Below are 18,515 nucleotides of genomic sequence, written 5' to 3'. Positions count from 1 at the left end.
GAATGTTTTCCCTCAAAAAACACATATATCCTTCTTGAATATATTGATTTTTGCTTTCCCAATATATGCAAGTGTTAGAACACTTATTTGGAGAAGGAAATGGCAACCCATTCCAGTGTTCTTGCCTGGAGAATCCCAGGGACGGCGGAGCCTGGTGGGCTGCCGTCTATGGGGTTGCACAGAGTCGGACACGGCTGAAGCACCTTGGCAGCAGCAGAACACTTATTAAGTGCCTCAGCAGTACAACTGGAAACATTATTTGGTATAAGAATATTGAATGATATGAGAAAAGTTCATTATGTATTGCTAATTATTATTTTTTTAAGCAAGTTTAAATGATTTGGAATTGAGATCACATATTTTTGCTACTTTTGATTATGCTTGAAAATTTTTATAAAAAGCTTTTAAAAAATGATATATGTAGAAGAGGCCTATGCACTGTCATATGGAGCGAAGTAAGTCAGAAAGAAAATCAACTATTGTGTATTAACACATATATGTAGAATCTGAAAAAATTGGTAGAGATGATCTTATTTACAAAGGTGAAACAGAGACACAGATGTAGAGAACAAACGTATGGATACCAAGGGGGAAAGGGGAGTGGGATGAATTGTAAGACTGGGATTGACATATATAGAGATATTATTGATACTATGTATAAAATAGAAAATCAATGAGAACCTACTGTATAGCGCAGGGAACATAGTGCTCTGTGGAGACACAAATGGAAAGGAAATCCAAAAAAGAAGGGATATATGTATACATATAGTTCATTAACTGTGCTGTACAGTAGAAACTAACACAGCACTGTGAAGCAAATAAACACCAATAAAAATTAGGAAAAATAAAAATAAAAACAAAGCCTAGAAAAAGTTGAAAAAAAGAGAAAGGCATTAAGTACATGATATTTTCTAGCTTTCTACAAATGAAGGACAGGAGGCAACATAAATATTTAGTAATACCAAATGGGTAAACATCCTTTTGATGTAATTTCCCACAGCTCTAGAAATTGATGTTCAGATTCATTCAAAATTCTATAATATATAAAATGCTTGTTACAACAAGTATCTTCTTTATATAACATTAATCTAAAATAAAGCAAAATATATGGAAAAACAGGGTACATATGAATAGGCTGTTTTACATAAATCACAATGAAACTACTTTGGTATTCAGTTTTATACATACAGCTGATGAAGTTACTAGACATTATTTATGTCAAGAAGACTAATTTATCCCCCAACTAAATAAATCAGCAACAAGATTTAAATCAGAATTTTAACTTTCTTCCAAAATGAATGTTAAAAACAACTGATACATTATTCATCAAGCATTCAAGTTAAAACAGGACTTTGTTTGGTGGCCTAATTTACTTAATGGAATGGAAACAAAAGTTTTATCTTTATATAACTTATGTCTGGGACACAGTACTTTGACATATAATGAACATTTTGGAATTTAATCCCGTTTGTTTAGAAATTTTCTGCAAACCACCAGTCATTTTAAATGGACAAGCTGTACTTCCAAAGGCAACTTATAAGGCAAATGAACGAGTTCAATATAGACATGCAGCTGGTTTTGAATATGGTCAGAGAGGAGATACAGTATGCACTAAATCTGGATGGACTCCAGCTCCTGCTTGTATAGGCAATGTTACATTTCTTCTATTTCTTTTGCTGTATATTTTACCAGTTGCTTTAACTCAAATACTCCTTACCACTAAGCAGTTTATTTTTTCTGAAAATGGAGTATTGATGTTTATTTGTTGTTGTTTAGTTGAAGTCATGTCTGACTCCTTTGAGATCCCATGGACTGTAGCCCGCCAGGCTCCTTTGTCCTTGGGATTTTCCAGGCAACAATACTGGCATGGATTGGCACTGCCTTCTCCACAGGATCTTCCTGACCCAGGGACTGAACCTCTATCTCCTCCATTGGATTCTTTACCACTGAGCCACCTGGAAAGCATGACTTAAAAAAAAAAAAAAAAAAAAACGATTATTGCAAATTGATTCTTGTTGTGTACTAGCAAAGTTGATATAAATGACTGAGTAGAACTTTATAAATCAGAAAGGACTATGTCAAGGGGTAGCACACTATTGTTATGTACACACAGTTGTTGTGCAGTCATGAAGTTGTGCCCAACTCTTTGCAACCCCATAAACGGCAGCGTGCCAGGTTTCCCTGTCCTTCACTATCTCCCAGAGTTTGCTCGGACTCATGTCTATTGAGTTAGTGATGCCATTCAACCATCTCATCCTCTGTTGTTCCCTTCTCCCCCCACCTTCAATCTTTCCTAGCATCAGAGTCTTTTCTAGTGAGTCAGCTCTTTGCATCAGATGGCCAAAGCATCGGAGCTTCAGCTTCAGTCCTTCCAATGAATATTCAGGGTTGATTTCCTTTAGGATTGACTTGTTTGATCTCCTTGCTACCCAAGAGTCTCTCAAGAGACTTCTCCAGCACTACAGTTTGAAAGCATCAGTTCTTTGGTGCTCAGCCTTCTTTATGGTCCAAATTACTCATCCATATATGACTACAGGAAAAAACATAGCTTTGACTAGACAGACCTCTGTTGGCAAAGTAATGTCTCTGGTTTTTAATATGCTGTCTAGGTTTGTCATAACTTTTCTTCGAAGGAGTAAGCATCTTTTAATTTCATGGCTGCAGTCACCAACTGCAGTGATTTTGGAGCCCAAGACTATAAATTCTGCCACTGCTTCCAGTTTTTCTCCTCTATTTGCCATGAAATGATGGGACCAATTGCCATGATCTTGGTTTTTTGGATGTTGAACTTTAAGCCAGCTTTTTTACTGTCCTCTTTCACTTTCATCAAGAGGCTCTTTAGTTCCTCTTCACTTTCTGCCATTGGGTGCTATCATCTGCATATCTGAAGTTGTTGATATTTCTCCTGGCAATCTTGATGCCAGCTTGTGATTCATCCAGTCCAGAAATTCACAAGATGTACTCTGTATAGAACTTAAATAAGCACGGTGGCAATATACAGCCTTGATGTACTCCTTTCTCAAATTTGAACCAGTTTGTTGTCCCATGTCTGGTTCACGCCATAGCGCCAGATCAAATCCAGCCTGTCCCTTTTTTTGTAAACTAAGACTTACTGGAACAGAAACATCCCATTTCTTATATATATTGTCTATGGTACTTCAGGGCAAAGGCTAATAGAGTTTTGCCAAGAGAATACACTGGTCATAGCAAACACCCTCTTCCAACAACACGAGAAGACTCTACACATGGACATCATCAGGTGGTCAATACAGAAATAAGATTGATTATATTCCTTGCATCCAACGATGGAGAAGCTCTATACAGTCAGCAAAAACAAGACCGAGGCTGACTGTGGCTCAGATCATGAACTCCTTATTGCCAAATTCAGACTTAAATTGAAGTAGGGAAAACCACTAGACCTTTCAGGTATGAATGAAATCAAATCCCTTATGATTATACAGTGGAAGTGAGAAATAGATTTAAGGGACTAGATTTGATAGAGTGCCTGATGAACTATGGACTGAGGTTTGTAACATTGTACAGGAGACAGGGATCAAGACCATCCCAATGGAAAACAAATTCAAAAAAGCAAAATGGCTGTCTGGGGAGGCTTTAAAAATAGCTGTGAAAAGAAGAGAAGCGAAAAGCAAAGGAGAAAAGGAAAGATATAAGCATCTGAATTCAGAGTTCCAAAGAATAGCAAGGAGAGATAAGAAAGCCTTCCTCAGCGATCAATGCAAAGAAATAGAGGAAAACAACAGAAAGGGAAAGACTGGATATCTCTTCAAGAAAATTAGAGATACCAAGGGACCATTTCATGCAAAGATGGGCTCGATAAAGGACAGAAATGGTATGGACCTAACAGAAGCAGAAGATATTAAGAAGAGATGGCAAGAATACACAGAAGAACTATACAAAAAAGCTCTTCATGACCAAGATAATCATGATGGTGTGATCACTCACCCAAAGCCAGACATCCTGGAATGTGAAGTCAAGTGGGCCTTAGAAAACATCACTACAAACAAAGCTAGTGGAGGTGATGGAATTCCAGTTGAGCTATTTCAAATCCTGAAAGATGATGCTGTGAAAGTGCTGCACTCAATATGCCAGCAAGTTTGGAAAACTCAGCAGTGGCCACAGGATTGGAAAAGGTCAGTTTTCATTCCAATCTCAAAGAAAGGCAATGCAAAAGAATGCTCAAACTACCACACAATTGCACTCTTCTCACACTCTAGTAAAGTAATCCTAAAAATTCTCCAAACCAAGCTTCAGCAATATGTGAACCGTGAACTTCCAGATGTTCAAGCTGGTTTTAGAAAAGTCAGAGGAACCAGAGATCAAATTGCCAACATCCGCTGGATCATGGAAAAAGCAAGAGAGTTCCAGAAAACATCTGTTTCTTCTTTATTGACTATGCTAAAGCCTTTGACTGTATGGATCACAATAAACTGTGGAAGATTATGAAAGAGATGGGAATACCAGACCACCTGACCTGTCTCTTGAGAAACCTATGCAGGTCAGGAAGCAACAGTTAGAACTGGACATGGAACAACAAACTGGTTCCAAATAGGGAAAGGAGTACGTCAAGGCTGTATATTGTCACCCTGTTTATTTAACTGGTATGCAGAGCACATCATGAGAAACGCTGGGCTGGAAGAAGCACAAGCTGGAATCAAGATTGCCGGGAGAAATCTCAATAACCTCAGATATGCAGATGATACCACCCTTATGGCAGAAAGTGAAGAGGAACTAAAAAGCCTCTTGATGAAAGTGAAAGAGGAGAGTGAAAATGTTGGCTTAAAGCTCAACATTCAGAAAAGGAAGATCATGGCATCTGGTCCCATCACTTCATGGCAAATAGATGGGGAAACAGTGGAAACAGTGGCTGACTCTATTTTGGGGGTCTCCAAAATCACTGCAGATGGTGATTACAGCCATGAAATAAAAAGACGCTTACTCCTTAGAAGGAAAGTTATGACCAATCTAGATAGCATATTCAAAAGCAGAGACATTACTTTACCAACAAAGGTCCGTCTACTCAAAGCTATGGTTTTTCCGGTGTTCATGTATGGATGTGAGAGTTGGACTGTGAAGAATGCTGAGTGCCGAGGAATTGATGCTTTTGGACTGTGGTGTCAGAGAAGACTCTTGAGAGTCCCTTGGACTGCAAGGAGATCCAAACAGTCCATTTTAAAGGAGATCAGCCCTGGGATTTCTTTGGAAGGAATGATGCTAAAGTGGAAACTCCAGTACTTTGGCCATCTCATGCGAAGTGTTGACTCATTGGAAAAGACTCTGATGCTGGGAGGGATTGGGGGCAGGAGGAAAAGGGGACGACAGAGGATGAGATGGCTGGATGACATCACTGACTCTATGAACGTGAGTTTGAGTGAACTCCAGGAGTTGGTGATGGACAGGGAGGCCTGGTGTGCTGCAGTTCATGGGATTGCAAAGAGTCGGACACAACTGAGTGACTGAATTGACTGATGGCTACTTCTTCCCTACAATGGTAGAGCTCAGTATTTATGACAGGCACCTTCACCTGAGTCTTTATATGAAAGAGGAGTTTTGAAGCCTGGATTAGGTTATTTTATTACAATGAGAATAATGTATTCCAAAATTTTAGTGTCTTAAAAAACTAAAGTTTATTTTCTATGTATGCTCAATTCCAACCTTCATTGGAACCTGCATCTGCTATGTCTCTTGCCTTGGCAGGTAGATTCCTTACCACTTGTGCCACCTGGGAAGCCCATTGTATTAGATATATAGTCTTAAGTAACAAATTTCCCGGAAAACATAGATTGGGAAGGACCCTCCTCATTAGTTTAATTGTCAGAATCAGGGAATGGAGATATGACCTTCCATGTTCTTCTTAATCACTGTAGCTGTGGGAAAGAGAACATGAAAATTCAATGACTTTTTCAACTCCCTCCCTAAAGGAAAACTTAACTTCCACATTCAATTCATTGCCCTATGCAATCCCTGTATTTAAGTCTACTTCAAAAGGACAGGGTGTGCTATTGCAACAAATGTATGGAGGGAGGAGAATATTGGTCAGCAGTACTTGTGAGAAATATGGAAGCTGAGGAACTTGCAGAAAGTGGAAAGAATAGCTGAAGTGATACATCATGAATTCTTTGCCAGATGTGGAATATCATGAAGTGTGTGTTGACTGTGGAGAAAGAGGGTTCAAGAGTACTGAGGGTACAGATACATCAGATGAGAAACACAGTGAAGGGAAATGTAAGTGATACAGCAGGAGGGGTATGAGGCTGTGCTCATTTTATTGACTTTTGTGCTGTACGAAGAACAAATTAATAACATCCACTTTTATATTTTTATAATTGATTATTCTAATGGATGTGACTTCTATATTGTGAACATACCTTTTGTCTTTTCAGAAATAATATGTGATCCTCCTCTTATTCCAAACGGTGTGTACAGACCTGAATTAAGCAAATACAGAGGTCAAGATAAAATCACTTATGAGTGCAAAAAGTGTTTTATTCCTGAGATCCATGGAACTGATGCAACGTGTACCAGAGATGGCTGGGCACCTGTTCCGAGATGTGCCTGTACATTTCATTCATATCTTGACCTTCTTCTTAATTGTTACATTTCTTTCTCTTAAACACACAACAGTGGGGCACCATGCCCTATGCAGTACGGCAATCCAAGTATCCGCCCTACTGTGTATGGTAATTCGGGGCTTTTAGAGGCATTATTTGCTTCTTTAAGTAGGCAATTCTAATAAGGAATAAGAACATTTTTGTAAACTAAAAACTCTTTACAATTTTGCCACTCAAAGATAAAATATGGCTGTGTTTTTGAATATATAAATCTCTAACAACCTACTCCACTATTCTTGCCTGGAGAATCCCATGGACAGAGAAGCTTGGCAGGATATAGTCCACAGGTGATCACAAAGAACTAGACATGACTGAAGCGACTTAGCATGCAAAATAAATGTAATACTGGATCTAAGCCATTAAGTAAAAATAACATCACATAGCAACTATTGTTTTAGATGCCTGTATGCATGCATGCTAAATTCCACAGTCATGTCTGACTCTTTGCCACCCTATGGACTGTAGCCCACCAGGCTTCGCTGTCCATGGGATTTTCCAGGCAAGAATGCTGGAGTGCCTTCTTCCAGGTGTTCTTCTCAACTCAGGGGTTGAAACCTGCATGTACTATGTCTCCTGCATTGGCAGGCAGCTTCTTTATCACTTGGGCTCACTGGGAAGCCATTGTATTAGATACATAGTCAAATTAACACGTTTCCCAGAAAACGTTTTGGCTTAGGACAACAACCCTCCATATTCTTAGAGCTCCTGTGGGTCAGGAATGAGGAAGGGCCTACACTGTCTGGTTCTGAATCACTATGCATGGGTGGCAGTCAGGGTACTGACCTGGGCCACTGTCACTTGGAGGCTCAGCTGGGCTGGAGGCTTTGCTTCCAAGTTGGCTCACTGTCCTGGCTTTGTGGGGAGGCCTCAGTACCTGACCAGCTGGGTGTCTCTGCAGGTCACTTGAAAGACAGCTAGCTTTTCTCAAGGGCAGTGACCCCAGAGAGGGAGGAGGAAGCCTCCACACCAGGTATGACTTGGTCACACACTGTCATGTCAGTCATGTGTATTCTTTAGAAATGGACACTAAGTCCTGCACACTCAGTGGTGAGTACTTAGGTTCTGTTTGAAGAGAGGAGTGTGGAAGGCATTGTGGACTTTCCTAAAACCGTAAAATATAGAAAAACATCAGGTCAGCTGAACGGAGTATTTTCTGGGGATGCTTCCTTTACTCCTCAACTTCCTCTAAGTTGCCTCTAAACAATCTTCTTTCTAACAGTACACTGTAAAATTTCAGCATACTTAAACCAGTTATTCCATGAAAGAAAACTGTAATGATATAAAACAGTTCAGTGACCTTAATGGTAATTCCAAGCATACATTTAAAATGAATTTTCAAAGCATAAGTTCCATTAAAATGAAGGTATTAGCAGTATGAAACAGATTTGAATCTGCATAAGAATTTTAGGAAAAATATTTCATCTTGTTTAAGATGGATTTATGAAAATGGTGCTGTGTGCTTAGTCACTCAATCATGTACAACTTTTTGTGATCCTTTGGACTATAGCCTACCAGGATCCTCTGTCTGTGGAATTCTCCAGGCAAGAATACTGCAGTGGGTTGCCATTTCCTTCTCCAGGGGAATCTTTCTAACCCACAGATGAAACCTGCATCTCCTGTGTCTGCTGCATTGCAGATGGATTCTTCACCAATGAGCCATAGGGAAGCCCTTTGAAAATGGTAGATCAACCCAATTCTATTTATATCACAACAAGGTTATCCCACAAGGGACCTTGTGAAGTTCTTGTGGACAACATGAGGAAACTATTTAAATAGTTTATCAATATTCATAGTTTCATTTAATGAGCTGATTATCAGATGCAGGACTTTGTTCTCAGGCCCATTCCTTTCCTCTTTTGTATCATCAGCTAGTTTAATGCTGCAAAGGAGATGCATCTGGAATGATACACAGGTGCTGATAGTGAACCTATATTGGGACAGATTCATCCCTCAGAACGACTCCCATGTGTGAGGTTGGACCTAATAACATGAAATTTAAAACTTAAATTTAAAAATTATAAGATCCCGGGCCTGGATCTTTGGAGTAAGTTGCAGAGGTACAGAAAGACTAGAAACACTTTAAAACTTGGTGAATACATTTCATCAATGTTGAGATCAATCTGAGCCAACATTATGATGGACATCCAAGCCTGCTCATGAGACCTGAACCTGGGTTGATAGAGTGTAAGAGAAGAATGAGGCTGTTCTGAGTCCTGCCAAAGTCAATGCCATTCCAACTATAGTGGACGATTATATGTGCTTCAATAAATGATCTGGTTAGAGAGACAAAGACAGATTCACATGTGCGCAAATAAAAGAGAGGAGGAAAATAGCTCAGGCCAGTGATAGTAATGATGCTTACTTTTAATTATGCCCTCTTTGTGTACCTTTTGGAAGTGAGTGTCAGAGGATTATTTTACTGTATTCATATTCTATGATGCATCAAAATGATAAATGTACTAGTTCTGAAATCAGATCATCAGAACTCAAATCTCTCCTCTACAACATAATGACAAAGCTAATTGAGTTCTTTTCACTTGGTTCTTGCAAATACAAAGACTCAAACTTGCCCAACATAGAATTATTGAAAGGTACACATATCTTAACATACATGATGAAATTTGTAAAATTCAAGGATGAAGTGACAATGTTCTAATCTCCAAAAAGTAGTGGACAGAAACCTAGACTATTACTTAAGAGGAATCAAACTATTTAAGCATTTCAAACTTAAAAATGCAGACAAGCTTCAAAAAAGTGGGGGAAATCTATCAGTGATGAAAGATGCAGACTATAGGCCATGAGAGGGTATAATTGACAAGTCTTTGTTAAAGAAATGGATTAAGATATGCAAAGAATCAAATTTTATAATTCACATAGCAAGCATATACATGAAAATTACTCAATATATGCTAATAACAATAAAATGTAATTATGTTATACCTCATTTAAAATATTTGTAAGAAATACTGAAAAATACACCATTCTCCAATTAAAATTAGACCATAAGTGACAAGGGTTTCCCTTCATCTTAACCATTTAAATATTAAGAATTATTCATTGTTCATTTCTCTGATTAGACAAGCAAGGGAAAAGATATCTTAATGTCCAGTTTGATAGATAAATAAGAATGTTACTCTGTGTGATTTGATCAATGAAAAATTGTTGTGGTTTTCTCTATATATCAAATATTTCCAATAAACAGAAAAGTAAACTAATGAATGATAATTGTAAAAAAAATCTGTTTGATTCCTACATTGACTTGGTATGAGAATAAATGTCAGGATTCTGATTTCTGATGAGAATGGAGAAGAAAGAAAAAGAAAGATAAGCCACAAGATACAATCTGTACTTTCATCTCTTGATTAAGATGCTAGTCAACCAAGGTTGGGACTTCTGTACTTAAGGAGAAATCATTTAATATAATTTCCTACCAAGAGAATCCACATACAAATTTTACATAATATGACCCACAAGACAGACTTTGATCTTCATTAGCAAGGAGTTCCTTACATACTTCAATCATCTGAACTTTCTATAACTTTTTTCCCTAGAAACCGTAATGCAATGAGTGTAATTAATTGAACAAGGATATATTCCATAGATGAAATATTAATTCAAATTGTATACTGAGGTAAAACATTATTTCTACTTTTTTTATTCCAAGGGAAACCTTGTAGTTATCCAGTAATAAAACATGGACGGCTATCTTATTCATACAGAGGATACTTTCCAGCACGTGTAAATCAACAGTTTGCCTATAACTGTGATCAGTCTTTTGTGCCTCCTTCACAACGTTCCTGGAACTACCTGACTTGCACAGCAGAAGGATGGTCTCCAAAAGAACCATGCCTCAGTAAGTAAACCTCTTTAAGTTTATATGCATAATCTTTGAAAGAGTGAAGAGACAAAAGTTGACAAGTGAGTACAGTTAAGTGTTATGTAACAACAGTAAGGCCACGGGATGAGTTCTGTGAGCAAAAAATCCAATAGAACTTCCCTTTACTAGCTGCTTTTCATGTAAATCGTATGAGAGATGCAGAGACTTTACAAGAATATCTGCATCATTTATACATATTTTAGTCATAAAACTAAAGACAAATAATATGGAATGTTATCTTTTTCATTTTCCACAAACGTGGTACTAGCTTCCATTTTTATTGTTACATGTTATATTTGAATACTAATGCATTCTTATGTAGATTCTATAAGGTTAATCTTTAATGTACTATTTTCCCAAACTTATGCTGTATTTCTTTCATATTAATTTTATGATCCTAAGGACAATGTATTTTCAATTATTTGGAAAATGGACATACCCCATCTCCTGAAGAAAAATATTTACAGGGTGAAACTGTAAGAGTTCGCTGCTATGAAGGCTACAGTCTTCGAAATGATCAGAACACAATGACCTGCACAGAGAGTGGCTGGTCTCCTCCTCCCAGATGCATCCGTGTCAGTGAGTAAACTGGGCTGGAATCCCATGTGTTCATAATTTTCTAAGACTCAGCTGTATTATCCACTCCAAAAGTTTATATCAGATTCTTGTTTTGCCCAAGGACCTATTTATTTTTTTTTGTTTACAAGTGTCTATGAGTGTACCTATAGACTTCTAGATAAGTATATAACCAAATATATGTACCTATTGATAGACATTAGTCAAGAAAAGAGGAGAAGATCCACAATGAAGAAACCTGTAATAACAGAGTGAGGTCAGAAAGGTGGCAGGAATCTCACCGTCTCTCCTGATATAAACAGAGACTTTGACCATCATTTGTGGATAATGATGGTATCTTTGTGGGGGTCCAGGAGTCTAGCAAGGAGAAGGCAATGGCACCCCACTCCAGGACTCTTGCCTGGAAAACCCCATGGACGGAGGAGCCTGGTAGGCTGCAGCCCATGGGGTCGCTAAGAGTCGGACACGACTGAGCGACTTCACTTTCACCTTTCACTTTCATGCATTGGAGAAGGAAATGGCAACCCACTCCAGTGTTCTTGCCTGGAGAATCCCAGGGACGGGGGAGCCTGGTGGGCTGCCGTCTAAGGGGTCGCACAGAGTCGGACATGACTGAAACGACTTAGCAGCAGCAGGAGTCTAGCAGAGACATGACAGCATGCTCCTAGGGCACAAAGATTCAAGACTGGACGCCTCACTGAGGGTTAGAGGCATAGCCTCATTTTGCTCCTGAGGTGGCCCTGCTTAGTGCCAAGATAGACCCCTCAGCACAGGATTTTACCTGTGGGGAAAATAAGAGCGTGTGAGCAAGGGCGGCATCCTCATCTTCCAGCGCACTTCTCTCTCCCCTTATCCAGGACACTGGGGTCACCTGCATGGCTGGGATGGGGAGAGGCCAGGAGTACAGCATCCAGGGCTAGAATTCCTCAAGGAGCCTACTGACCTGGGTCCTAATGGCCATGTGGAGATCCCACCAGGGAGCCCCAAACCATTGCAGACACCGTGCTTGTGGTTCTGCTCACCCCTGGGCCTCTCATCTCATCCACATCCCCTCCCCAGGTCCAGCTCCCTGTGTAACTCCCCACGGTGGCATCTAGACCTTTGCAGATGGCCTGTGGTACATCTAGAAGCCAACCTGTCCCCGTGGGTCTGCTCACGAATGTGAGCATTTGGCACTGCCCCAGGGAAGCAGCCAGGAAACTGTCGGCACAGAGACTGTCTTTGCTGCATTGATAGACGCATATGAGCTTCAGAATTCTCTCCTAGGAGGAATTGAGTACATGGGACAGGTGTCTCCTTAAAAAATGTCTGAAAAGTCTCAAAATCCCTATCAATGTGACAATGTACTTCCCTCCCCAGGTCAGTCTGTAAAGACTGGAGGGAGTGACTGCTTCTTTAAATGCAAACACAGCAACCTGAGACTTCAAGGGACACAGACATCAAAGGACTAAAATGTTAACAGAGAAACACAATAGTTTTTCAGTTACTGACCCCAAATAACAGATATGGACGATTTGTCTGATAAGTAATTCAAACTAATTGCTTAAGAATTTCATTGAGATAGAAGAGAACAGTGGAGAAGGAGATGGCAACCCACTCCAGTATTCTTGCCTGGGAAATCCCATGGACAGAGGAGCCGGAAGGGCTACAGTCCATTGAGTCTGAAAGAGTCAGACACAACTGCAGTGACTTAGCATGCAAACATGCAATCCTTTATATTTAGAGTAATTATTGATAGATAAGGATGTATTAATATTATCTTTTTTATTTTCAGTTCAGTTCAGTCATTCAGTCGTGTCCGACTCTTTGCGACCCCATGAAGCGCAGCAGGCCAGGCCTCCCTGTCTATCACCAACTCCTGGAGTTCACTCAGACAGGATGTTTTATAGTTTCCTAATTTTTTCTTTCCTCTGATGGCTTGCCTCTTTGATTTCATGATATTTGTTATAGTAGTATGCATGTAATCTAGTATGGATTCTTGCTTTGTTTACCATGAGATTTACATAAAACACCTCACAGAGAGAGCAGTGTGTTTCATGCTGATAATATATGAACATCAACCACATATTAAATCTCCTTCCTTTTACCCTTCTCCATTTTATCTTTTTGATGTCATGATTTACCTCTTTTTACAATGTGTACTTAATTAAAAAATAATTGTAGATATAGTAATTTTTATATTCCTGTACTTTAACTCTTAAATAGTTCTGTTTAACATTCCATATCAAGGTACTGCAGTGTTCTGAATGTGAATGTGCACTTAAATTTACCAGTGTACTAGGTATTTTCATGGAATGAATTAGCATTCTTTTACTTCAGCTTCAATAATTCCTTTTAGTGTTTCAGTAAGGAAGGTCTGTGTGCCTGCTCAGTTACCTCAGCTGTGTCTGACTCTTTGGGACCCTGTGGGCAGCCTGGTCCCGCCAGGCTCCTCCCTCCATGGGGTTCTCCAGGCAGGAATACTGGAGTGGGTTGCCATGCCTTCCTCAAGGAAGGTCTAATTGTGTTCTGTTTCCTCAATATTTGTTGGTCTGGTGAAATCTTTATATTCTTTTCTTTTCTGAATATTATTTTCAAGTATTCTTCTTTGGCAGTTTTTTCTTTCAACACTTGGAATAAACCATCCCACTTTCTCCTGGCCTAGTAGGTTTCTGCTGAGAGATTTGCTAAGATCCAAATGAAGGCTCTTTAGTAAATTTCAAGGTTTTTGTATTGTTAGCTTGTTTGTTTTTTCTACATGCTGCTTGAAGGTGTCTCTATTTTTCTTTGATTTTTGCAACTTTATTATAAATGTGTGCTGTAGAGGACTTTTTAGGTTGATTTGGTTTGGTCACCTGTAAGCTTCCTGAACTTAGATATTCAAATATCATCCTTGATTTAGGAAGTTCTCAGATATTACTCCTTAAATATATTTTCTGCCTCATCTCCTTTTCTCCTCCTGGAACTTCAATAATTTGCAAATTGGTTCTGTTTTCAATGTAGCATAGATCATGTAGCCTTTCTTTGTTCTTTTTCATTCTTTTATTTAAAAAAATAATTTTATTTTTATTTATTTATTTTTTAAATATATTTATTTTATTGTATTTTTTAACTTTACAATATTGTATTGGTTTTGCCATACATCAACATGAATCTGCCACAGGTACATACACTTGTTCCCCATCTTGAACCCTCTTCCCTCCTCCCTCCCCGTACCATCCCCCTGGGTCGTCCCAGTGCACCAGCCCCAAGCATCCAGTATCGTGCATCAAACCTGGACTGGCAACTCATTTCATATATGATATTATACATGTTTCAATGCCATTCTCCCAAATTATCCCACCCTCTCCCTCTCCCACAGAGTCCAATAGACTGTTCTATACATCTGTGTCTCTTTTGCTGTTTCGTACACAGGGTCATCGTTACCATCTTTCTAAATTCCATATATATGCGTTAGTATATTATTGGTTAGTATTGGTTAGTATTGGTGTTTTTCTTTCTGGCTTACTTCACTCTGTAGAATAGGCTCCAGTTTCATCCACCTCATTAGAACGGATTGAAATGTATTCTTTTTAATGGCTGAATAATACTCCATTGTGTATATGTACCACAGCTTTCTTATCCATTCATCTGCTGATGGACATCTAGGTTGCTTCCATGTCCTGACTATTAAAAACAGTGCTGCGATGAACCCTGGGGTACATGTGTCTCTTTCAATTCTGATTTGCTCAGTGTGTATGCCCAGCAGTGGGATTGCTGGGTCATATGGCAGTGCCATTTCCAGTTTTTTAAGGAATCTCCACACTGTTCTCCATAGTGGCTGTACTAGTTTACATTCCCACAAACAGTGTAAGAAGCTTCCTTTTTCTCCATACTCTCCAGTATTTATTGTTTGTAGGCTTTTTGATAGCAGCCTTTCTGACCAGCATGAGATGGTACCTCATTGTGATTTTAATTTAATCTCCCTGGGCAAGATAACTTTGATATATCATCTATCTCATAGATTCTTCTACCTTTTTGACTCTGTGGTTGATGCTCTTTAATGAATTATTTCATTTCATCCTTGCAACCTTCAGCACCAGAGTTTCTGTTTTTTTATGATTTGTACATTTTTATTAAACTGCTTGTTTTGTCCATTGTTTATTGTTTCCCTGTTTTTGTTCAAGTATCTTACTGTATTTTCTATAGCACACCAAGTTATTTAAAATGGCTATTTCGAATTCTTTTTTTTAATTTAATTTTATTTTTTACTTTACAATATTGTATTGCTTTTGCCATACATCAACATGCATCCACCACGGGTGTACACATGTTCCCAATCCTGAACTCCCCTCCCACCTCCCTCCCCATACCATCCCTCTGGGTCGTCCCAGCGCACCAGCCCTAAGCTTCCTGCATCCTGCATTGAACCTGGACTGGCGATTCGTTTCTTATATGATATTATACATGTTTTAATGCCAGTCTCCCAAATCATTTCCCCCTCCCTCTCCCACAGAGTCCAAAAGACTGCTCTATACATCTGTGTCTCTTTTGCTGTCTCGCATACAGGGTTGTCATTACCATCTTTCTAAATTCCATATCTATGCGTTGATATTCTATATTGGTGTTTTTCTTTCTGGCTTACTTCACTCTGTATAATCGGCTCCAGTTTCATCCACCTCATTAGAACTGATTCAAATGTATTCCTTTTAATGGCTAAGTAATATTTCATTGTGTATGTGTACCACAGCTTTCTTATCCATTCTTCTGCAGATGGACATCTAGGTTGCATTCTTCACTGGATAAATCACACATCGCCAATTGGATGTGAATACTGACAATTTTTATAGTTTGTTGCTGTCATGATACTTTGATTTCATGTTCCTTAAAGTTTTGTGGTGCTGTTTTTCTAATTAAAGTTCTAGTCTCCTTTGGGTGAGAGACAACTTCCTTCAACCCTGCTAGAGACTCCGCAACTATTTCAGATCTTCTATAGTGGCACCTGCTGACACTTCTCATCCCTGTTTTGTCAGAATTTCTGTGCTTCTATGTCTTGTCTAGATAAATTAGTGCACCAGAAATGGTACTGACAGCCTGTCCTTTGTTTCCCCCAAAGTAGCAGTACATCTTTTTTTTTAATTTTTTTTTTTTTACTTTAAAAAATTCTTATTTTAAATGGAGGCCAATTACTTTGCAATATTGTAGTGGTTTTTGCCATACAATGACATGAATCAGCCATGGGCATACATGTGTCCCCCATCCTGAACCCCCCTACCACCTCCCTCCCCATCCCATCCCTCAGGGATATTTCAGTGCACCAGCCCTGAGCACCCTGTCTCATGCATCGAACCTGGACTGGCGATCCGCTTCACGTATGATAATATACATGTTTCAGTGGTACTAATCTTGTGTTCCTGTTCTGGGCCACAGATTTAAGCCAAATTTCTGTGCAAGCTCACTGGTCGTCTGTCAAAGGTTCGTCTTCCCTCTGAGTCAGTTGTAACCACAGGGATCTGGCCACAGGGTGGAAGGGTGTGTGAATGAAGCAGACAGAGGTGCTCTTGTCAATACCTGGAGTTTCACAGAAGGACTTATCTCCATGCAAAAATTCTTAAGATAGGTTTTCCGGGACTCCTGGAGTGCAGCTGAGAGGGAAATATGATGGTTCATGAGCCACTGTAGGCATCACAGTCAAGACAGAGATCTGTCTGCCTTTTACCTCATGCATGCATTAGCGAGCATCCTCCTGGGTCCACTGGCATATGGAATTACGGGGGTGGGTGGTTGTTTATTTTATATTTATTTATTTTTAATAGAAGTATACTTACTTTATAGTATTATGTTGGGTTGTACCAAAAATCAATAAGAATCAGCCATAGATTTACCCATGTCCCCTCCCACATGAACATCCCTCCCATTTCCCTGCCCATCCCACCCTTCTAGGTTGTTACTGAGCTCTGGTTTGAGTTCCCTGAGTCATACAGAAAATTCCCATTGACTGTCTATTTTACATATAATAGTTTAAGTTTGCATGCTAACCCTCTCCATACATCCCACCCTCTACTTCCTCCCAGCCAGCCGTGTCCATAAGTCTGTTCTCAGTGTCTGTGTCTCCATTGCTGCTGTGCAAATAGGTTATCAGTACAATATTTCTAGATTTCATGTGTATGTGTTAGTATACGATATTTGCTTTTCTCTTTCTGACTTACTTCACTCTGTATACTAGGCTCTATGTTCATCCACCTCTTTAGGACTGACTCAAGTGCATTCCTTTTTATGACTGAGTAATATTCCACTGTATATACGCAGCACATCTTCTTTATCTATTAATCTGTGGACATCTGTGTTGCTTCCGTGTCCTAGCTGTTGTAAATGGAACTGCAGTGAACATTGGGGTACATGTGTCTTTTTCAATTTTGGTTTCCTCAGGATATATACCTAGGAGTGGGATTGGTGGGTCATATAGCACTTTTACTCCTGGCTTTGTAAGCACTCTCCATACTGTTCTTTATGTGGCTGTATCTACTTACATTCCCACTAACAGTGCAAGAGGGTTCCCTTTTCTCCACACCTTCTCGAGCATTTATTGTTTGTAGACTTTTTGATGATGGTCATCCTGACGAGTGTGAAGCGATATCTCATTGTTGTTTTGATTTACATTTCTCTAATAGTGATATTGAGAATATATATATGTGTTCATTAGCCATTTTAGGTCTTTAGACAAATGTCTGTTTAGGTCTTTTTTCCCATTTTTTGATTGGGTTGTTTGTTTTTCTGGTATTGATTTGTATGAGCTGCTTGTATCTTTTGGAAATTAATCCTTTGTCAGTTGTTTCATTTGCTATTATTTTTTCCATTCTGAGCATTGTCTTTTCACCTTATTCATAGTTTCCTTTGCTGTGGAGAAGCTTTTAATTATGTCCCACTTGATTATCTTTGTTTTTATTCCACTATTCTAGGAGGTGGGTCATAGAGGATCTTGCTGTGATTTATGACATAGGGTGTTCTGCCTGTGTTTTCCGTCCATTTTGAGTTTATCTTTGAGTATGGTGTTAGAAAGTAGTCAAATTTCATTCTTTTCCATGTAGCTGTCAAATTTTCCCAGCAGCACTTATGAAAGACACTCTATTTGCCCCATGGTATATTCTTGCCTCCGTTGTCAAACATAAGTTATTCATAGGTGTATGGTTTAATCTCTGGGCTTTCTATCTTGTTCCATTGGTCTATATTTCTATTTTTCTGCCAGTACCATACTGTCTTGATAATATAGCTTTGTAGTCATTCTGAAGTCAGGAAGGTTGATTCCTCTAGCTCTATTTTGCTTTCTCAAGATTGCTTTGGCTATTCAGGTCTTTTGTGTTTCCATATGAATTATGTCTTTTTGTTCTAGTTCTGTGAAAAATAACATTGGTATTTTGATACAGACTGCATTGAATCTGCAGATTATATTTGGTAGTATAGTCATTTTCATAATG

General features: G+C 39.0%; 1 protein-coding gene across 1 annotated transcript in view; it reads left to right on the top strand.

Moving 5' to 3' along the window:
• The first annotated feature begins 1,442 nt into the window (after positions 1-1,442).
• LOC129654237 (complement factor H-like) overlaps positions 1,443-18,515 on the top strand; it is a 91,916-nt gene continuing 74,843 nt past the window's right edge. The window contains 4 exon segments of the mRNA XM_055583754.1: positions 1,443-1,647; positions 6,402-6,575; positions 10,294-10,482; positions 10,909-11,085. Of these exon segments, the coding sequence (XP_055439729.1) occupies positions 1,443-1,647; positions 6,402-6,575; positions 10,294-10,482; positions 10,909-11,085 (745 nt within the window).

This window comes from Bubalus kerabau, chromosome 5, assembly GCF_029407905.1.
Source record: "Bubalus kerabau isolate K-KA32 ecotype Philippines breed swamp buffalo chromosome 5, PCC_UOA_SB_1v2, whole genome shotgun sequence".
Taxonomy (NCBI): Eukaryota; Metazoa; Chordata; class Mammalia; order Artiodactyla; family Bovidae; genus Bubalus; species Bubalus kerabau.
Note: the sequence above shows the minus strand (reverse complement) of the source record. Positions and strands in the feature narration are given on the sequence as shown.